Source organism: Somniosus microcephalus, chromosome 12 (genome assembly GCF_052327205.1).
Source record: "Somniosus microcephalus isolate GS21.2 chromosome 12, FLI_Smic_1.0, whole genome shotgun sequence".
Taxonomy (NCBI): Eukaryota; Metazoa; Chordata; class Chondrichthyes; order Squaliformes; family Somniosidae; genus Somniosus; species Somniosus microcephalus.
The window spans coordinates 18,130,718-18,153,771 of NC_140998.1; the positions used below are offsets into that span (position 1 = coordinate 18,130,718).

The window sequence follows — 23,054 nt, forward strand, 5'->3', positions numbered from 1 at the left end:
TGAACACTGTGCAGTCATCAGTGAACATCCCCATTTCTGACCTTATGTTGCAGGGAAGGTCATTGATGAAGCAGCTGAAGATGGTTGGGCCTAGGACACTGCCCTGAGGAACTCCTGCAGCGATGTCCCGGGGCTTTGATGATTGACCTTCAACAACCACAACCATCTTCCTTTGTGCTAGGTATGACTCCAGCCAGTGGAGAGTTTTCCCCCCAGATTCCCATTGACTTCAGTTTTACTAGGGCTCCTCGATGCCACACTCGGTCAAATGCTACCCTGATGTCAAGGGCAGTCACTCTCACCTCACCTCTGGAATTCAGCTCCTTTGTCCATGTTTGGACCAAGGCTGTAATGAAGTCGGGAGCCGAGTGGTCTTGGCGGGACCCAAACTGGGCATCAGTGAGCAGGTTATTGGTGAGTAAGTGCCGCTTGATAGCACTGTCGATGACACCTTCCATCACTTTGCTGATGATTGAGAGTAGACTGATGGGGCGGTAATTGGCCGGATTGGATTTGTCCTGCTTTTTGTGGACAGGACATGCCTGGGCAGTTTTCCACATTGTCGGATAGATGCCAGTGTTGTAGCTGTACTGGAACAGCTTGGCTAGAGGCGCGGCTAGTTCTGGAGTGTGGCTGCGTGGGGCAGGCCGAATGGACCAGTGGGTCTTTTTCTGTCCGCCATTGTTCGTATACATGACCTGTGCGTGCTTGATGCTGAGACCGGCTATCTAAAAAGGAAAAAGGATTGCATTTTCTGACGAGCACAAAAATTCACCAAAACAAACGCAAAAAAAAAAAACTTCTTACAAAATGAAGGCAGCGCAGGCGATATGAGGAAAGAAAGGTTTGGAAAAATGGACACTGAAGATGACAAGAAGGAGCTGTATTCAAAAGTTTTATTCTGCAAAAACACACATATAAACAGAAAATGTTAGGAATACTCAGGTCAGCATATAAACCGCACGACTGTTTCAAAAATTCAGCTCCTTCAGTCATTCCCTCTGGGATATGACCAATACACACGGCACCGAGAGGCCAATCTTGTGGGTTAGGAAGGGGCCCAGACGTTTCCATAGGTGTCGGGAGCATGAAGGTAAGGAATGTTCCAGATCCACGGCCGATCTGAAAGAGAGAGAACAGGCCAACTGAAGTGTGACTGGTGGTGTGCACGCCCTGAGCAACAGGCCTTTGTGGAGGTCACTGCGGACAAACAGTTGGGGAAAAGATTCGGTCCACGCCGCAGCGGTCCTCTCCGTTTTACACTCGTTACTTAAAAGCTAAAATCCTGCGGATGCTGGAAATCCGAAACAAAAAAACGGGACAATGCTGGCAATACTCAGCAGGTCAGGCAGCATCTGTGGCGAGGGAGAAACAGAGTTGATGTTTCAGGTCGGTGACCTTTCGTCAGAAGTTAGAGAATTAAGAGTTTGTAAGCAAGTACAGAGCCTGGGAAAGGGAGGATGGATGGGCGATGAGCAGCAAAGAACAAAAGGGAAGGTCTGTGATAGGGCGGAGGGCAGAAGAGATTAAATGACAAAAGGGATGATGGTGCGAGGTAAAAGGAGATGGTAATGGGACAAGTAAAGAAACAAACGATGAGTCTAGAGGAGGTGTAAATGGCAACAACAGAAACATGCCCCAAACCTGCTGTCCGAAAAACGAGAGCGATGGTTATGATCTGAAGTTGTTGAAATCAATTAGTTCTGACGAAAGGTCATCGACTTGAACCGTTAACTCTGTTTCTCTCTCCACAGGTGATGCCTGACCTGCTGAGTGTTTCCAGCAATTTCTGTTTTTATTACACTTGTTACTTGCTTGCTTGGTAGCAGTCTAATCTGTGGGTCACTAATTGGTGAGTTTGAGCCTCTTAACTAAGGTCTGAACTCATAATTTAATACAGCACTACAGTGCATTACCGAGACAGCTGCTACATTGTCGGAGACGCAGTGCCAGCCGTGGATCACTGGGCAGCACTCTCTCTCTCTCTCTCGCCTCTGAGTCAGAAGGTTATGGGTTCGAGTCCCACTCCAGAGACTTGAGCACTAAATCCAGGCCCACACTCCCAGCGCAGTGCTGAGGGAGTGCTGCACTGTCGGAGGTGCCGTCTTTTGGATGAGATGTTAAACCGAAGCCCCGTCTGCTCCCTCAGGTGGACGTAAAAAATCCCATGGCTACTATTTCGAAGAGGAGCTGGGGAGTTTTCCTGGCCAATAGTTATCCCTCAACCAACATCACTTAAAAAAAAAACTGGATTATCTGGTCATTGTTGTTTGTGGGAGCTTGCTGTGCGCAAATTCGCTGTTGCGTTTCCCACATTACTGTAGTGTATGTAACCGTTCCACCTTTAAGAGAACTATTTTAAGGGTTGCACTACTTTATCTTGGCTGCTGTATACTGCAATACCGGTGGTGACCACACCGGTATATAAGTGCTGTGTAATGATTTATTGGGCAGTTCAGCCCTGACCTTCGACTAGTAAAGACCTGTTAAAATTTACTGTTGTGTATGTAACCGTTTACCTTTAAGGGAACTATAGAATGTAACCGTTCGCCTTTAAGAGCACTACTTTAGGGTGGCACTATTTATTGGCTCATGTATACTGTAATACCGATAGTGACCACACCAGTATATAAGGGTTGGAATACGTTAACTAGGGCAGAAATCGCCCAGACCTCTGAATAGTAAAGACCTGTTTTGTTTGTACTTCTAAAGTCTCTGAAGTTATTTACTGCACAACCTACAGACTTTACAGTGGCGACGAGTCCGATCGTACCCTGCGGCAAGACTAACCAGTAGCAGAGAGCTTCAAAAAGAAAACACGAGGCTCCGTCTACTAAAAGTATAGTACTTACTGGAAGCTGGAAGATTAACAGCAAAGCTGCGGCAGCAACAGGCACAGATTACCCTGCTACCACATCTTGAACGAGCCAATCAGCCTAAAACAAGGCGGCCGAAGAGACTGTGAGTAGGAAAAAAAATTAAAGCAAATAAATAAAAAAAACGGGGTAGAAGTATTTGGAGGAGAAGGGCAAAGCATTCGGGTCCAACGGCGTCGGGTGACAGCCGGACCGCGGGCAGTGTGAGAAGCCGTGCAGCAACCGCTGCCACGAAGCGCTGAGCCTGCGAGTAGGCGCGGGAGTGTCAGAGCCGAGAGCCGCGCGAGCGGGGGAGCCAGAGCCGAGCGGGAGGCGTTGCAAGCCAGCGATCGCATCTCCAGATAAGGGCCGAGAGCCGCGAGAGCGATCGCATCTACAGATAAGGGCCGGCAGCCGCTTCGCGATCCAGCGATCGCATTATAGATAAGGGCCGCACTCGGGCTGACAGACGGCGTCGGGGGACCGGGTGAAGACCGCCAAGCGCGGGAAAACCGCCATTGAAGTGGGCGGGGAGAGCGAGAAGCGCGGGAAAGCCGCCATTTTCACGGGGAAACCGCTGAAGAAGAAGACGGAAGCGGGAAACCGCCATCTTGGAAATTATTAAGAATTTTCAAAAATTAATAATAAGTAAAGAAATACTTGTGTTGTTCTCGAGAAGAGAAGAATATGCCTAAACGAGGTAATATCACCAAATGCTATCGTTGTGGGAAGTCAACACACGACCAAAAGCAATGCTGGGGTAAAAACCAGGAATGCTGGAAATGTGGCAAGATCGGGCACATAGCTAAAGTGTGCCGGTCAGGAACGACGTGCAACAATAATGAGTCCTCACAAAAATGGGACAGAAAGGTACATGACGCAAATAGGAAGAGTCTGAAGGAACAGAAGTCGGACACACACACCAAAGGCAGAGGACTGGACGGTCTAAGAATTCACAACGTGAGCAATGAAGCCGACCGTCAAACTATTTGGATAACGCTACCGATTGAAAAGGTCCCAGTAAAAATGGAAGTGGACACCGGATCGGCGTTGACGGTCATGAATAAGCATGACTATCAAAAGTTTTTCAAGCATATTCCACTACGGGATGCGGATCTGATACTGAAGACATACACGGGGCAAAAAGTATTCCCCATCGGGAAGATAGAGGTCAAGGTGAAATACAAAGATAAAGTTCACCACCGGTTGGAGCTGTATGTGTTGTCTGAGGGAGGCCCACCACTTCTGGGACGGGAGTGGATCCGGAAAATAAAGATGGATTGGCATGCACTAAACACCATGACGGTGGAGCCCGAAAAAGAGGACGTCAAACCTGAACGGTTGGCCAGAATATTAGACGAAGCTAAAGAGGTATTCCAGCAAGGACTGGGAAAGCTACGAGGTATTAAAGCAAAGGTCAAGATTGCAGAACATGCAAGCCCAAAGTTTTGTAAGGCCAGGTCGGTACCGTATGCAATACGACCAGCAGTGGAGGCAGAACTAGAAGAACTTGAACGATCAGGGGTTCTGTCAAAAGTAGACCACAGTGAGTGGGCCACGGCCATTGTACCCGTCATGAAATCCTCACCAAGTAGTAAGCCAGGGGGACCGGGGAAGGTCCGTATCTGCGGGGATTTCAAGATCACAGTGAACCCGGTGCTTCAGTCGGTACAATACCCGCTGCCAAGGATTGAAGATATTTTCGCTTCGTTGGCTGGAGGAAAACACTTCACGAAGATAGACCTAGCTCAGGCATATTTACAGATGGAGGTTGAGGAAGAGTCACGCCAATACCTAACTATCAATACCCACAGAGGGTTGTACCGTTATAACAGACTGGTCTTTGGAGTGGCTTCGGCACCAGCAATTTGGCAGAGGGCCATGGAACAGGTGTTACAAGGAATTCCAAGCACGCAGTGCTATTTGGATGATATCCTAATCACGGGAATGGATGAAGAGGAACACCTCACGAATTTGAAACTGGTACTCACCAGGTTAAAGGAGTATGGCCTTAGGGTTAACCGCAATAAGTGTGAGTTTTTCCAAAAACGAATCTCATACTGCGGTCATATCATTGACCGCGAGGGACTACATAAATCACCGGAGAAGATAGAAGCAGTCGTGAAGGCTCCCGCTCCAGGGAACGTGTCACAGTTAAGGTCATTCTTGGGGTTAATCAATTACTACCACAAGTTCCTACCAAATTTGTCCACGGTGCTGCATCCACTGAATGAGCTGTTGCGAAAGGAGACACCATGGAAGTGGAGTGAGGAGTGCAAAAAGGCTTTTCGCAGAAGCAAGGAGTTGATTACCTCTGAAGAAGTGTTGGCTCATTTCAACCCAGCATTACCCCTTCGGCTGGCGTGTGATGCTTCACCGTACGGAATTGGAGCAGTACTTTCGCACAGGCTACCAAATGGCTCGGAAAGGCCAGTGGCTTTTGCGTCCCGATCTTTGACACCCGCGGAGCGAAATTACGCCCAGATAGACAGGGAGGCCCTCAGTCTTGTGTGGGGCGTGAAGAAATTCAACCATTACTTGCAATGTAAGAGGTTCACATTGCTGACAGACCACCAGCCGTTGGTGTCCATATTTAACCCGAACAAGGCCGTGTCCAACATGACAGCACAAAGGCTACAAAGATGGTCAGTCTTACTTGGGGCACACCAGTATGATATTGAATACAAACGGTCCAAGCAACATGGAAACGCTGATGGGCTATCACGCTTGCCATTGCCAATGGTAGAAGAAGCGAGGACAGTAGACCCAGTAGAGTTGTTCCACTCATCAATAGTGGAGTGTTTGCCGATCACGAACTCAATGATCGAAAACGAGACAAGGAATGACCCGACTCTTTCACGAGTCTATGACTTAACGGTGGAGGGATGGCCAGCGCAGTGCGAACCAACACTGCAAGCATTCACACAGAGGAAAGAACAACTGTCTGTGTGTCGAGGAACCCTGATGTGTGGGTCTAGAGTGGTGATTCCACCCAAACTCCAAAAGAAAATACTCAAGGAGCTGCACGAAGGACACCTGGGGGGCGTAAAGATGAAGAACCTAGCTAGGGCGTTTGTGTGGTGGCCAGGCATCGATGGGGACATAGAGGAGATAACGAAGAATTGCCTAGGATGTCAGAGGGTTCAGAACGTGCCACCACAGGCTCCTCTGCACCCATGGGAGTGGCCCTCATCTCCCTGGCAAAGAGTACACATCGACTTTGCGGGCCCTTTCATGGACTCGATGTTCTTAATAGCGGTAGATGCCCACTCCAAGTGGCCGGAAGTAATTAAGATGACCACCACCACGACGGAAAAAACCATTACGGTGCTAAGGACAATGTTTGCGCGGAATGGTCTGCCAGAACAGGTCTGTTCCGATAATGGGCCGCAATTTGTGTCTGAGGAATTTAAGAAATTTCTAAAAAGCAATGGGGTTAAACATTACACATCAGCCCCATACCATCCCGCCTCCAATGGACTGGCTGAAAGATTTGTCCAGACCTTCAAGAAGGCCATAAAGGCCATGAGTAATGAAGACATAAGTTTACAGCATAAGGTGGATAGCTTTTTGTCGGCCTATCGAAATGCAACACATGCGGTCACGAATCAAACTCCCGCAATGATGTTTTGCAATAGACGCCTAAGATGCCGGCTGGATTTGCTCAAACCAAACATAAGAAGGGACGTAGAGAACCGGCAATTCCAGGGCATGAATGAAAGGGCCACCAGATCTTTCCAGATGGGGCAACAAGTTTTGGCCCGGGACTACCGTACGGAGAAATGGCAGCCTGGAACTATTAAAAAAAGGCTAGGACCGTTGATGTACACGGTGGACATTGGGGACAAGGTAATAAGGCGCCATGTTGACCAGATCATAGGGTCCGCCACAAATGAGCAGCCGACTTCACCACCTTACCCGAGTAATGTTGAAACTGAAGTACCCAGAACACCTACTTCTGATCTAGTAATACTAGAATCAGATAAACCTGACACTGTTGTTCCAGCTGAATCGACTTTACCAGAGACACCTACTGGACCGCTGGGAATGACGACACCACTGCGGCGTTATCCGGACAGAATCCGGAAACCTCCACAGAGACTGAACCTGTAAACTGTTTCCACTAAGAGTATGTTGCAACTGTTCCTACGGAGACTGAATCTGTGATCTGTTTTGACATGAAGTTATATATGTTATTATGTTATGTTAAACATGAAGTTATATGACGTTGACTCCATCGAGAGTATATCTGTAAATTGTTATATGACGTTGACTCCATCGAGAGTATATCTGCAAACTGTCTATATAAGTTGAAGATTGTATGTTTAACGGGATTCTGTAAGTAATAAGCTAGAAAGGGAGGAGTGTTGTGTATGTAACCGTTTACCTTTAAGGGAACTATAGAATGTAACCGTTCGCCTTTAAGAGCACTACTTTAGGGTGGCACTATTTATTGGCTCATGTATACTGTAATACCGATAGTGACCACACCAGTATATAAGGGTTGGAATACGTTAACTAGGGCAGAAATCGCCCAGACCTCTGAATAGTAAAGACCTGTTTTGTTTGTACTTCTAAAGTCTCTGAAGTTATTTACTGCACAACCTACAGACTTTACATTTACTCTTGTGGTCTGTGTAGTAATTCTCACTATAACACACAGACCTAACAGGGCGACGAGTACGATCTTACCCTGCGGCAGAGATACATCCAAGGCAGTTTAACGGGCGTTGAGAGGAGGCATCCGCCCTCATCATCCTGCTGAGAAAAGACGCGGGTTTGAAGAGCAAAGGAAGAATTCTGACACGAAGCCTTCCATCAGCAACAGGCAGTGATCATCCCTTCTATCACGGTGGTGGGTAAGCCGATCAGCGACGAGCAGCAAGTCGGCCACGTTGGCTGTGAAGTAGGGGAGGGAAAAACGGAGAACTCGACCACGGCCGGGGGAAAAGAGCCGGACAGAAGTCGGGGCCAGAGGCGCTGAGACTGGGGCAGCGTAAGGCATGGGAGCCGCGGTGAATGCAAACGCAGCCGGTGTAAAAGACCGGGCTGCAAGCGGGCTGGGAGACGCAACAGCGTCGAGAGAGAGCTCGACCGCGGCCGATGAAAAAGGCCGGGCAGCTACCGAGGCCGCGAGGCGCAGCGACCGGGACAGCGTAAGGCGCGGGAGAAAATAAAAAAACCGCGGAGAACTCAGCAGCAGCCGGGGGGGAAAGGACCGGACTGCAAGAGGGGCTGGGAGGCACGATTGAGAACCGCTGGGGAGGGCGAACGCAGCAATACGGCAATCGCCATTACAGCCAGCGGGGGAGAAAGGCAAACGCGGGAAGCCGCCATTTTCGTAGGCGGGGGAAGAAGACAAGCGCGGGAAACCGCCATTTTGAAAAAAAAAATAATAAAGAAAAGAAAAATTTCTTTTTGTTTCTCAAGAAGATTGCGAGGATGCCTAAGCGTGGTAACAGCAACGATTTCGATCCCGATGTTGAAGATTGGGCCACGTATGTAGAACGCATAGAGATTTATCGTAAGGCAAGTAAAATATCAAATAAAGATAAAGCACTAACCTTACTAAACTCAATGGGTGCGAAGACATACAGGCTATTGAAGCATCTTCTATCACCAGCTAAACCGGCGGATCAGACTTTCGCTAATATTGTTGCTGTCCTGAGAAATCATTTGAACCCCACACCGCTGATGTTAGCGGAACGATTTAAATTTTATGCGAGAACGCAACTGAAAGAGGAAAGCAACGCGGAGTATTTAATTGAACGGCGTAAGCTAGCGAAATACTGTCAGTTTGGTGAAAGACTGACAGAGGCACTGAGAGACAAATTCGTGTGTGGATTGTCGAAAGAAGGAACACAAAAGCGGCTACTTGAAGAGAATGATCTTACACTTGATAAGGCTGTCACTATTGCAGCATCGCACGAAGCCGCAGCGAGAGGCACTGCGGAAATGCAGCTGAAGGCAGCAGTACTCAGCGTAGATCAAATGGCTTTGGGTACAACGAAATGTTATCATTGTGGGAAGACAACACACGATCAGAACCAATGCTGGTTTAAAAACCAGGAATGTAGAAAATGTGGCAAGCTTGGTCACATAGCTAAAGTATGCCGGTCAGGAAAGAAGACCAGCAACAAAAAGTCACCGCAGGAAAAGTGCAGAAAGGTGCATAAGGTGGCTGAGAAGAGTTTGGATGAACAGAATTCGGATTCAGACTCCAACAGCAAGGAACTGGGTAGTCTGAGAATTCACAATGTGAGTAAGGAAGCTGACCGACAAACTATCTGGGTCACACTTCAGATAGCAGGAGTCCAAGTGAAGATGGAATTGGACACCGGATCGGCGTTGACGGTCATGAATAAGCAAGATTACAAAAGGTTATTCACACATATTCCCCTACGGGATACGGAGATAGTATTGCAGACATACACGGGGCAAAGAGTATACCCCATCGGAAAGATAAAAGTCAAGGTGGTACACCAGGGCAAAGAACACCAAGGAATGGACATATATGTACTACCTGAGGGAGGTCCACCACTTCTGGGACGGGAGTGGATCAGGGAAATAAATATGGACTGGCACTCCCTAAAAGCAATAACGGTAGATTCCGGAAAAAAAGATGTTAAACCTGAACGATTGTCCAGAATATTGGATGAGGGCATATGCAGCAGTGACAGTGACAAAGCCGAGAGTGAGAACTCGGTGAAGACAATCAGCTCAGACTCTGGAACTGATGATGGTAAGACCAGCCCATGTGCAAAAGACAAGTCTAAAATGGACTTGCAGACTAATGATGGAAAAACGAAGGAGTGCATAAATGCTTCAGAAGAGAACAAAGTATCAGAACAGAATTCCACTGAACAACAACAACATAGTTTGACAGAGAATTCTGAGTCTGTCCAATCTACAGCCATGCACATTTCTGAGGAACACCGGGCTCGAACTCAACTCAATTTCAAACTACAACAGCAATTAGAACAAATGATTCGCCGTTTTGAGCAAGAGATGAATGCAAAGAAAAAGTTCTTTGACACAGAGTGGGAGAATCTGGAAAGACAGCAGAAGCAGCTGATTGAGAAAATGGAACAGGAACACACAAACCGTCTGCGCGATGAGGCCAAACGAATCAAAGCTGAGCAAGAAAGGGAATATGTCAAATTCATCGATCAGTTGAAAGCTAAGAAGAAAGAGCACCCTTTTGTGAGCAGTGTCAGCAGTAATAAGCCACTCAGGGAAATGGTGGCAGAGGCAAAAGCTGAAGTGAGGGAGGAAATAGAAGACAATAGAGAGGAAGCAGAAGATGATGACTCATCTGAACCATTATCACCCCTACCAGGTCACGCACGTGGTCCCTCCGAACTGAGCCAAATCAGTCTGGAAGCAGAAAAACTTCCCAAGGTACTCGAGCCTTTAGAAGTCAGCAATGCTGGTTCTGAAGTTACGAAAGTTCAAGCTGTTAAGTCCAGTGAAGGACTATTAGATGAGTCACCCCAGCAACGAAAACCTACTACACCACCGAAAACTACTACACCACCAAGGCGTTATCCGGACCGAGTCAGGAAGCCTCCAGAGAGACTGAATCTGTGAACTGTTTTTACATGAAGTTGTGTATATATGTTATGATGTTATGTTTAATGGAGAATATATACTGTTAAGCTAAAAAGGGAGGATTGTGGTGTATGTAACCGTTCCACCTTTAAGAGAACTATTTTAAGAGATGCACTACTTTATCTTGGCTGCTGTATACTGTAATACCGGTGGTGACCACACTGGTATATAAGTGCTGTGTAATGATTTATTGGGCAGTTCAGCCCTGACCTTCGACTAGTAAAGACCTGTTAAAATTTACTCTTGTGGTCTGTGTAGTAATTCTCACTATAACACACAGACTTAACAATTACAACAGTGACTACACTCCAAAAGGTACTTGATTGGCTGTAAAGCACTTTGGGACGTCCTGAGGTTGTGAAAGGTGCTATAGAAATGCAAGTCCTTTCTTTGTGCTAAACCCTCACCTAAGAGGACTTGGTGCTGATACGGGCAGGGGGGTGGAGGAGGTGCCTGAAATAGGACAGTGATCTATTCCCCAGAGCGGGACTCACTGAGCTCAAAACCCAGAAATAAAAGGTAAACAGAAAAGATTGAGCATTTGTTCAAGTAAAGTGGCAGCACAAAGCAAAGTGTGTGACAATAATCGGTTTCCACTTAAATGAGCAGCTTCTGCCATTGTGGGTGGTAATGGGAATCTGTGCGTGCGAATGGGTAATTGTGAATGATGTGTTGCCTTGAGAATTAGAATGTATTGTAATGAAAACGGAAGAATAACAATTTTCTCAAAGGCACGTTATCAGCATGTTTGCCCAGAGCACATCACCCATTTCCCACCCCCGCTCAGTGATCTATTTTAACATCCTTCAACAAAAACAAGCATTTTTAATTAGACATAAAGCCTAGCACATGGGAGTGTCGTCACACATAGCACCCTGCAACAGACCAATCAGCAAGCAACAGTCTGACGCAACTCGCGAGGAGCTGAGCAATGGAGTGGAAAACAGAGTGGCCGAGAAGGTCAGGGAGCCTCCTCTCCTTCAAGGAATACACGCAAAAAGCTACAAGAAAAAAAGGACGTTATCACATCTCTCGGGGAAACCTCTTTTAAGACGCTCCTTAAAACCTAACTCTTTGACCAAGCTTTTTTCGGTCACCTGTCCTAATATCTCCTTATGTGGCCAAATTTTGCTTGATAACACTCCTGTGAAGCGCCTTGGGGCATTTTACTATGTTAAAGGCGCTATATAAATGCAAGTTGTTGTAGACAACATTAACATATAAAATTCTTACAGGGCTTGACAGGGTAGATGCAGGGAGGAGGTTTCCCCTGGCTGGGGAGTCTAGAACCAGGGGTCACAGTCTCAGAATAAGGGGTCGGCCATTTAGGACCAAGATGAGGAGAAATTTCTTCACTCAGAGGGTGGTGAATGTTTGGAATTCTCTACCCCAGAGGGCTGTGGAGGCTCAGTCATTGAGTATATTCAAGACTGAGATAGATAGATTTTTGGATATTAAGGGAATCAAGGGATATGGGGATAGTGCAGGAAAGTGGAGTTGAGGTCGATGATCAGCCAGGATCTTATTGAATGGCAGAGCAGGCTCGAAGGGCTGAATGGCCTACTCCTGCTCCTATTTCTTATGTTCTCATGTTCTTAACACTTGTTGGCCCCTAGCCCACAAAAGGCGAATTTCCATAGGCTACTATACATGCGTCAGTGTCATTGCCTTAGTCTCTTAGTAAACTAAAATGGCAGGGGGTTGGGAACCTGTGCAGGGAGACAGAGGAAAGGGAAGCAAGGATAGAAACAAAAGACAGGAAGGAGAAAAGCAAAAGTGGAAGGCAGCAAAATCAAGTGTGTAAATCAAACAGGGCCACAGTAAATAATAATTCTAAAAGGACTAAGAGTGTTAAAAAATCAAGCCTAAAGGCTTTGTGTCTTAATGCGAGGAGCATTCTTAATAAGGTGGATGAATTAGCTGCGCAAATAGATGTAAACGGATATGATATAATTGGGATTATGGAGACATGGCTCCAGGATGACCAAGTCTGGGAATTCAACATCCAGGGGTATTCAATATTCAGGAAGGACAGGAAAAAAGGAAAAGGAGGTGGGGTAGCATTGCTGGTTAAAGAGGAGATTAACACAATAGTAAGGAAGGATATTAGCTCTGATGATGTGGAATCTGTATGGGCAGAGCTAAGAAATAACAAGGGGCAGAAAACTTTAGTGGGAGTTGTATACAGACCTCCAAACAGTAATGCTGAGGTTGGGGATGGCATTAAACGGGAAATTAGAGACACGTGCAATAAGGGCACAGCAATTATCATGGGTGACTTTAATCTACATATAGATTGGGCTAACCAAATTAGTAACAATACTGTGGAGGAGGAATTCCTGGAGTGTATACGGGATGGTTTCCTGGACCAATATGTCGAGGAACCAACTGGAGATCAGGCCATCTTAGACTGGGTATTATGTAATGAGAAAGGATTAATTAGCAATCTTGTTGTGCGAGGCCCCTTGGGGTGGAGCGATCATAATATGATAGAATTCTTCATTAAGATGGAGACTGAAGTAGTTGACTCAGAGACTAGGGTCCTGAATTTAAATAAAGGAAACTACGATGGTATGAGGCACGAGTTGGCTAGGATGGATTGGGGAATGTTACTTAAAGGGTTGACGGTGGATAGGCAATGGCAAACATTTAAAGATCGCATGGATGAACTACAGAATTTGTTCATCCCTGTTTGGCATAAAAATAAAACAGAAAAGGTGACTCAACCGTGGCTAACAAGGGAAATTAGGGATAGCATAAGATCCAAGGAGAAGACACATAAATTGGCCAGCAAAAGCAGCAAACCTGAGGATTGGGAGCAGTTTAGGATTCAGCAAAGGAGGACAAAGGGATTAATTAAGAGGGGGAGAATAGATTATGAGAGTAAGCTTTCAGGGAACATAAAAACTGACTGTAAAAGCTTCTATAGATATGTGAAGAGAAAAAGATTGGTGAAGTCAAGCATAGGTCCCTTGCAGTCAGAATCAGGGGAATTTATAATGGGGAACAAAGAAATGGCAGACCAATTAAATACATACTTTGGTTCTGTCTTCACAAAGGAGGACACAAATAACCTCCCAGAGATGTCAGGGAACCAGGGTCTAATGAGAGGGAGGAACTGAATGAAATCAGTATTTGTAGGGAAATGGTGTTAGGGAAATTGATGGGATTGAAGGCCGATAAATCCCCAGGGCCTGATAATGTACATCCTAGGGTACTTAAGGAAGTGGCCCTAGAAATAGTAGATGCATTGCTGGTCATCTTCCAAAATTCTATAGATTCTGGAACAGTTCCCATGGACTGGAGGGTAGCTAATGTAACCCCACTATTTAAAAAAGGTGGTAGAGAGAAAACGGGGAATTACAGACCGCTAAGTCTGACATCGGTAGTGGGGAAAATGCTAGAGTCCATTATAAAAGATGCAATAGCAAAGCACTTGGAAAACAGTGACAGGATCGGACAAAGTCAACATGGATTTACAAAAGGTAAATCATGCTTGACTAATCTACTGGAATTTTTTGAGGATGTAACTGGTAGAATAGATAAAGGAGAACCAGTGGATGTGGTGTATTTGGACTTTCAGAAGGCTTTCGATAAAGTCCCACGTAAGAGATTAGCGTGCAAAGTTAAAGCACACGGGATTGGGGGTAAGGTACTGTCTTGGATAGAGAACTGGTTGGCAGACAGGAAGCAAAGAGTTGGAATAAACGGGTCTTTTTCCAAGTGGCAGGCTGTGACTAGTGGGGTACTGCAGGGATCGGTCCTTGGACCCCAGCTATTCACAATATATATAAATGATCTAGGCGAGGGAACTAGATGTAATATCTCCAAGTTTGCAGACGACACAAAGCTGGGTGGGCGTGTGTGCTGTGAGGAGGATGCAGAGCAACTCAAGTATGATTTGGACAGGTTGGGTGATTATACTGCATTTGCCATGCATCTGCACAATGTGGATAATTGCGAGGTTATCCACTTCAGTGGCAAAAACAGGAAGACAGATTATTATCTGAACGGCAATAGATTGGGAAAAGGGGAAGTGCAACGAGACCTGGGTGTCCTTGTGCACCAGTCGCTGAAGGTAAGCATGCAGGCGCAGCAGGCGGTTAAGAAGGCAAATGGTATGTTGGCCTTCATAGCGAGAGGATTCGAGTACAGGCACAAGGATGTCTTGCTGCAGTTGCACAGGGCCTTGGTGAGATCACACCTTGAGTATTGTGTGCTGTTTTGGTCACCTTATCTGAGGAAGGATGTTCTTGCCATGGAGAGAGTGCAGCGAAGATTCACCAGACTGATACCTGGGATGGCAGGAATGGCGTATGAGGAGAGATTGGGTCGATTGGGCTTATATTCGCTAGAGTTTAGAAGAATGAGAGGGGATCTCATTGAAACGTATAAAATTCTAACAGGACTAGACAGACTAGATGCAGGAAGGATGTTCCTGATGATCGGAGAGTCCAGAACCAGGGGTCACAGTCTAAGGATAAGGGGTAAGCCATTCAGGACTGCGATGAGGAGGAATTTCTTCACCCAGAAAGTGGTGAACCTGTGGAATTCTCTACCACACAAGGCAGTTGAGGCCAGTTCATTTAATATATTCAAGAAGGAGTTAGATATATTTCTTAAGGCTAAAGGGATCAAGGGATATGGGGAGAAAGCAGGGACAGGGTACTGAGTTTGGATGATCAGCCATGATCTCATTAAATGGTGGAACAGGCTCGAGGGGCCGAATGGCATACTCCTGCTCCTATCTTCTATGTTTCTATGTTTCTCAAAGACTGGCTTCTCAAGGCCAACGACTGCAGATCAAAGAATGCAAAGAGTGCAAGGTTTGGGCAGTTCTGATATTCCAGCTCGTCATGTGAGGAGTGCCTGTGGAATTCCAAATATAACCGGTAGGGATTAGGGTGCTACTAAACTACCACAAAGATTCTACGATCAGTCACTTGAAAAGTATGCAACAAAATAGACATTCAAAGCAACTCGACCTGCGATTAAACGGCCCGTTTAACTCTTTTTTTCTTGTGTACTTGTTCAAGATCTGCGTTGACATTGACAACTTACTGCTACATTAAAAAAAAAATTCACCTGCTAAATCTGTTTTGTATTGCAGTCAGATACAAGCGTGTTGGATGTCAAATCGGACCTCTGACCCGACGTGGGTGTGTAATGGAAATCGGGCGCATTAATCCAGAGATAATAAATTGGTCTACTCTTTGCCGAGGGCACCCTTACAATGAAAAAGTAAAGCCTTTTTGTTTAACATTGGGCATGGTATAAAACGATGACGGGTTTTGATAGAGTAGATAATGTTTCCACTGGCAGTAGGGACACAGAATTAAAATAATTGGTAAAAAGAGTCGGTGGGGGCGGGAGAGCAGAATTATTTTTTTTTACTCAGCGAGTTGTGGTGATCTGGAAGGCGCTGCCTGAAAGGGCGGTGGAAGCAGATTCAATAGTAACTTTCAAAAGGGGACCGGATCTCTGCTTAAAAAGGAAAACAAATGCAGGACGTAGAAACATAGAAGATAGGAGCAGGAGTAGGCCATTCGGCCCCTCGAGCCTGCTCCGCCATTCAATGAGATCATGGCTGATCATCCAAATTTAGTACCCTGTCCCTGCCTTCTCCCCATATCCCTTGATCCCTTTAGCCTTAAGAAATATATCTAACTCCTTCTTGAATATATTTAATGAATTGGCCTCCACCGCCCTCTGTGGTAGAGAATTCCACAGGTTCACCACTCTCTGGGTGAAGAAATTCCTCCTCATTTCTGTCCTAAATGGCTTACCCCTTATCCTTAGACTGTGACCCCTGGTTCTGGACTCCCCCGCCATTGGGAACATCCTTCCAGCATCTAGTCTGTCCAGACCTGACAGAATTTTATAGGTTTCGATGAGATCTCCTCTCAATCTTCTAAACTCCAGTGAGTGTAAGCCCAGTCGACACAATCTCTCCTCATACGTCATTCCTGCCATCCCAGGTATCAGTCTGGTGAATCTTCGCTGCACTCCCTCCATGGCAAGAACATCCTTCCTCAGGTAAGGTGACCAAAACTGCACACAATACTCAAGGTGCGGTCTCACCAAGGCCCTGTACAACTGCAGCAAGACATCCTTGTTCCTGTACTCAAACCCTCTCGCTACGAAGGCCAACATACCATTTGCCTTCTTAACCGCCTGCTGCAGCATGGAGAAAGAGTAGGAGTGGGACTGATTGGACAGCTCCACCAAAGAGTCAGCACAGGCACGATGGGCCGAATGGCCTCCTTCTGTGCCGTACGATTCTATGAGGCTTCTTTAATTCTCTCTCAGGACACAAAGGATTTTAAAAACTCACTCAAGAGTTATCCAGCCCATTTTTATACAGCTCTTGATTGAGTGAGTGTTGTCAGGCAGGGTGGGGCCAAATCATCGATATTCAAACACAAGGATGGACGGAAAAATAGAACGTATTTGCATGTACAAAACACCTGACGCTAGCTCAGGACACCCCAAGGTGCTTCACAGTCGGTGGACTCCTGTTCTATAAATCTGTTTGCCAGGAATTGCCCAAGTTAGTGTGGTGTGACCGTCTGAAAACAAGCGAGGTCAAGCCAGGCCGCAGGACCAAACCAGTAACGCAAATAAGCTCTGGAGTATTCCCTGGGCCCGCAAACAGTTTTACCAAGACATCTGGCAGGTGACAATACCCGCTCCTGTACAGGAAAGCTAAAAATATCTAGAGCTTTAAAAAAAAAAGTGAAGAAATAGCAAAGTGTAGCACAGGTCCACTGCTGCCGATTATCTGATGGGGTGGGGACAGAGTGAGCTGGGGTGTGGGTGGGGATGGGGATGGGGATGGGAGTGGGGTGCGGATGGGGTGAGCTGTGGGTGCAGCTAGTGTGGAGTGGGGTGTGTGAGCAGTGTGGGGTGGGGCACGGGTGCGTTGGGGTGGGGGGCGTGGGTAGTGTGGGGTGGGAGTTGGGGTGGGGTGTGGGTGGGCTGGGGGTGCAGGTAGTGTGGGTGAGCTGGGGTGTGAGTAGTGTGGGGTGGGGTACGGGCAGGGGTGGGTTGGGGGCGTGGGTAGTGTGGGGTGGGAGTTGGGGTGGGGTGTAGGTGGGCTGGGATGCAGGTAGGGTGGGGTGGGGCACAGGCGGGGATGGGGCACAGGTGCGGGTGGGGCATGGGTGGGCTGGGGTGCGGGTAGTGTGGGGTGGGGCACGGGTGGGCTGGGGTGCGGGTATTGTGGGGTGGGGCACGGGCGGGGATGGGGCATGGGTAGTGTGGGGTGGGGCATGGGCGGGGATGGGGCACGGGTGCGGGTGGGCTGGGATGTGGGTAGGGCACGTGTGAGCTGGGGTGCGGGTAGTGTGGGGTGGGGCACGGGCGGGGATGGGGCACGGGTGGGCTGGGGTGTGGGTAGTGCGGCGTTGGGGTGGGGTGTGGGTGGGCTGGGGTGTGGGTGGGCTGGGGTGTGGGTAGTGTGGGGTGGGGCACGGGCGGGGGTGTGGGTAGTGTGGGGTGGGAGTTGGGATGGGGTGTGGGTGGGCTGGGGTGTGGGTAGTGTGGGGTGGGGCACGGGCGGGGGTGTGGGTAGTGTGGGGTGGGAGTTGGGGTGGGGTGTGGGTGGGCTGGGGTGTGGGTAGTGTGGGGTGGGGCACGGGTGGGCTGGGGTGTGGGTAGTGTGGGGTGGGAGTTGGGGTGGGGTGTGGGTCGTGTGGTGTGGGTAGTGTGGGCTGGGAGTTGGGGTTTGAGTAGTGTGGGGTGGGGCACGGGCGAGGATGGGTTGGGCTGATACAATGGCTGGGTTTACAGATCAGGAATACTTTCCTGCACTGTTTCCTCCTCCCTCTAGAAGACGTACAATGGCGGCAGACAGTTCAATGACTGACTCGTACTTCTTTAATTCTAGCCACTGCCCACGTGTGTGACCAAAAATAATCTCCATCAAGACTCGTGCATACAGGTTTTTAGTCATTAATAGCTGTAATTATTGGAACCTGATGTGTGTAATTTCTCTGTCATCCAGTGAATGATCAGACCATTAACCTGTGTCATTACACAATAACTGCTTGTGCTGCACTTAAACAGAAGCCGATGCTGCCATTCTTCATCCGTTAGCCGCCATGCCAATGTTTCAATATTTGAACTTAGATACTGGCCTCGATTTGAACCCCCTCCTTGTGCGAACCAGGCCTGGGGGGGGGGGGGGGTGGGGGCAGTTAAAACGAAGTGGGCGAGATTTAACCTCTTCTTTCCCACCCTGATCTGATTGACTGCAATTTTAAACTGGGGGACAGACAGTGAAGTGAGTGAGAAAGGGGAGAGAGAGGAAAGTGAGTGGGGAGGGCAATGAGATTGGGAGAGTGAGGAAGGGATTGGGTGGGAGAGAGAAAAGGGAAAGGGGAGAGAGAGAGAGGAGAGCATAAGAATTAGGAGCAGGAGTCGGCCATTTGGCCCCTCAAACCTGCTCCGCCATTCAATAAGATCATGGCTGATCTTCTGCCTCATCTCCACCTTCCTGCACTATCCCCATATCCCTTGATTCCCTTAATATCCAAAAATCTATCGATCTCTGTCTTGAATATAGAGAGAGTGAATGAGAGAGGAAAGTGAGTGAGAGAGGGGGAGAGTGAGTGAGAGAGGGGGAGAGTGAGTGAGAGAGGGGGAGAGTGAGTGAGAGAGGGGGAGAGTGAGTGAGAGAGGGGGAGAGTGAGAGAGAGGGAGAGTGAGTGAGAGAGAGGGAGAGTGAGTGAGTGAGAGGGAGAGTGAGTGAGAGAGAGGGAGAGTGAGTGAGAGAGGGGGAGAGTGAGTGAGAGAGGGGGAGAGTGAGTGAGAGAGGGGGAGAGTGAGTGAGAGAGGGGGAGAGTGAGTGAGAGAGAGGGAGAGTGAGTGAGAGAGAGGGAGAGTGAGTGAGAGAGGGGGAGAGTGAGTGAGAGAGGGGGAGAGTGAGTGAGAGAGGGGGAGAGGGAGTGAGAGAGGGGGAGAGGGAGTGAGAGAGGGGGAGAGTGAGTGAGAGAGAGGGAGAGTGAGTGAGAGAGAGGGAGAGTGAGTGAGCGAGGGGGAGAGTGAGTGAGAGAGAGGGAGAGTGAGTGAGAGAGGGGGAGAGTGAGTGAGAGAGAGGGAGAGTGAGTGAGAGAGGGGGAGAGTGAGTGAGAGAGGGGGAGAGTGAGTGAGAGAGGGGGAGAGTGAGTGAGAGAGGGGGAGAGTGAGTGAGAGAGGGGGAGAGTGAGTGAGAGAGGGGGAGAGTGAGTGAGAGAGGGGGAGAGTGAGTGAGAGAGGGCAGAGGGGTGAGAGGGCAGAGGGGTGAGAGGGCAGAGGGGTGAGAGGGCAGAGGGGTGAGAGGGCAGAGGGGTGAGAGGGCAGAGGGGTGAGAGGGCAGAGGGGTGAGAGGGCAGAGGGGTGAGAGGGCAGAGGGGTGAGAGGGCAGAGGGGTGAGAGGGAAATGAGGGAGAGGGCAGGCAAAGAGGGGTGAGAGAGGGAGAGGGAAGGAGTGAGAGAGATGGAGAGAGAGAGGAGACGAGAGCGAGTGGGAGAGAGATGAGAGAGAATAGGTGAGAGGACAGAGGGGATGGGGGGGACAGAGGAGCGAGAAAGAGAAATGCAGAGAGAGAAGAGGTATGTGGTAGAAAGATTGAATGGGGAGAGGGAGAGACGCATAGAAATACAGAGAGGATCAACACAGGGCAAGACACAGAAAGCAGGAGGACTCTATTTGCTTCAATTCTGCCTTATTAAAATTGTGACAATTGATTCCACAGCCCAATCAGTGCACCTGGACACCATGAGAACAGGTGTTGTTATTATTATTACAAAGAGATCGCATCTCAAACTGTTTGGAAGTAATCGCCCATTCTCCGTGATCAGACACTTGATCCTCTTCAGCAGGTGGGTCTAGTTTTAACTCTGGCACCGGCCCAGTAAAGTGCCCCGCTGGCTGCTGCTATGCCAACAGAGTCTTCTGATTGGCCTCCTTCAATTTGTAAGTCTGACTTGAAGCAGTAAAGATGTTAAATGAGGTCATTCCATTTATATTAAATAGTTCGTATTTCATAATAGTTTATCCAAATTTAATCTGTTACCTTTTAAGAATGTTTTACTTCCAACAAATTGCTCTGTTTTCGTGCAGAAATCAGTCTAAGAACACATGAAAAGACAAGAGTACTGTTTGCAACTTTGGGGAGCCCCCACTATAGATAGGACATTCAATCCATGGAGAGTGTACATTCACTGGGGTGATGGGAAACTATAATTATGAGGAGAGACTGGTCATTATCACATTGCTGTTTGTGGGAGCTTGCTGTGCGCAAATTGGCTGCCGCGTTTCCCCACATTACAACAGTGGCTCCACTTCAAAAAGTACTTCATTGGCTGTAAAGCGCTTTGAGATGTCCGGTGGTCGTGAAAGGCGCTATAGAAATGCAAGTCTTTCGTTTTCATAGTTTCAGGATAAGGGGTCGCCCATTTAAAACGGAGATGAGGAGGAGTTTCTTCTCTCGGAGGGTCGTGAATCTTTGGAATCCTCTACCCCAGAGAGCTGTGGAGGTGGAGTCATTGAATATATTCAAGGTGGAGATAGACAGATATTTGAGCTACAGGGGGGTCAACGGTTATGGGGAGTGGGCGGGAAAGTGGAGCTGAGGCCAAGATCAGATCAGCCATGATCTTATTGAATGGCGGGGCAGGCTCGAGGGGCCGAATGGCCTACTCTTCCTCCTATTTCTTATGTTATGTTATTAGGTTCTCAACTAAGATCACTGATAAACAGATGCTCTGGTCGTTATCACGTTGCTGTTTGTGGGGGCTTGCTGTGTGCAATTTGGCTGCCGTGTTTCCCACATTACAACAGTGACTACACTTCAAAAAGTACTTCATTGGCTGTAAAGCGCTTTGGGACATCCTGAGGTCGTGAAAGAAATGCAAGTCTTTCTTTCGCCCTCATGCACGGGTGTGGTCGGGGGAAGTTAAATCACGATTACAAACCGAAACCAGAGCTCGCACCTTCAAACGAAAATACCAAAATAAATCTTAATAAAAGGGTGTCATCACTCTTTGACAAGTCTTTCACGTTATGTTTTGGATAAATAACAGATCAAGAGACAGAACAAAGGGAAATGAAAACAGCTGCACGATGACTAAAGGTGGAGTTCTTAAATAAAAGAAGCCAGTTTCTTCAAGCAGCTTCGTAGAGAAAGAGCTCAGGCACAGGCCAGTACAGGAAACTTTGTTATATCCGGCACCGACGGGACCGAGCTGTTGCCGATCTATCAAAACTGCCGGACATACAAAGTTAATGTTGAAGCATACGGAGGTTTTCATCTCCGTATCTGACAACAAACACTGTTGCTTAGCAACAGCTTGTAAACAGTCGGCCCGTAACTTGGAAGCGTCTCTGTAGCTTAGCAACAGCTTCAGAGAGACTTTCCAGAGCCCGACTGTTGAAAACAAAGCCACGAGAAGAAAAAAAACCTAACAAAACGGCTCCTGATTTCTGCCGGTAGATCGAGGTTTCCGGACATACAACCTCCGGATAAACCAAAGTTTCCTGTATTAGGGTTCCCAACTCTGATTGGACATATTCACGGAGGTGTCACCACACGGCCCCGCCCCCACACTCCCGCCATTGGTTGCCCGACACGCCAGTCCTCGCGGCGCCCTGCCTTCCCACGGCCAATCGGAATGAGAACAGGCTCTTCAACGCCCGATTGGACGATTCTTGACCGTCAGTCAAAACAGCCTTTCTTTCCTCCCCAAGTCTGATATATAGAAGCTTTGACCACGCTCGATCAGCTCCGATGGACAGGCTGCATCATCCGCATGGCCGACACGAGACTCCCAAATCAAGTGCTCTATTCGGAGCTCCGGCACGGCAAGAGAGCCCCAGGTGGGCAGAGGAAACGCTTCAAGGACACCCTCAAAGCATCCTTGAAAAAGTCCAACAACCCCACCGACACCTGGGAATCCCTGGCCCAAGACCGCTCAAAGTGGAGGAGAAGCATCCGGGAAGGCGCCGAACACCTCGAGTCTCTTCGCCGGGAGCAAGTGGAAGCCAAGCACAAACAGCAGAAGGAGCGCACGTCAACCCAAGCACCCCACCCACCCGCCCCTTCAACCACCGTCTGCCCCAGCCTGTGACAGAGACTGTAGGTCCCGCATTGGACTAATCAGTCACCTGAGAACTCATTTGTAGCGTGGAAGCAAGTCATCCTCGGTTCCAAGGGACTGCCTAAGAAGAAGAAGATTTATAACTAATAACCAAAGGAAAATTTAAAAAAACACAATTTTTAATGCCCCTATGACTTTTCTCCTGGATTGCTCCCAGCAGTAAGTCGGTAGAGTCCGCATCGTCTTGATCGTCCTGTGGAGGCCTGGGAATATCATGACTCCAGGTGCGGGTCCCCACTGGCGCAGAGCTGGCCTCATCCTGGGTCGTAGCCGGAGATTGTCCGGCGTCCTGATTTCGGGTGGCCATCCTACGGGGAGCGTTCGGCTCCGAGTTGATCCGGTAGCACTGCCGGCAGATCCCTCAATGTCCCAGGTAGGGCGTCATCTTCATAGGGGTGCGGCGTGTTGACATCATCGTCGTGGGATCCTTCATCATTCGGGCCCGTG

The 23,054-nt window shown here is 48.2% G+C and overlaps 1 protein-coding gene across 1 annotated transcript in view; it reads right to left on the bottom strand.

Annotated features, from left to right (window-relative positions):
- Positions 1-882: 882 nt before the first annotated feature.
- Positions 883-23,054, bottom strand: part of tdp1 (tyrosyl-DNA phosphodiesterase 1) — a 192,504-nt gene continuing 170,332 nt past the window's right edge. Inside the window, 1 exon segment of the mRNA XM_086002633.1 lies at positions 883-1,122. Within this exon segment, the coding sequence (XP_085858759.1) occupies positions 1,049-1,122 (74 nt within the window). The 3' untranslated portion in view covers positions 883-1,048.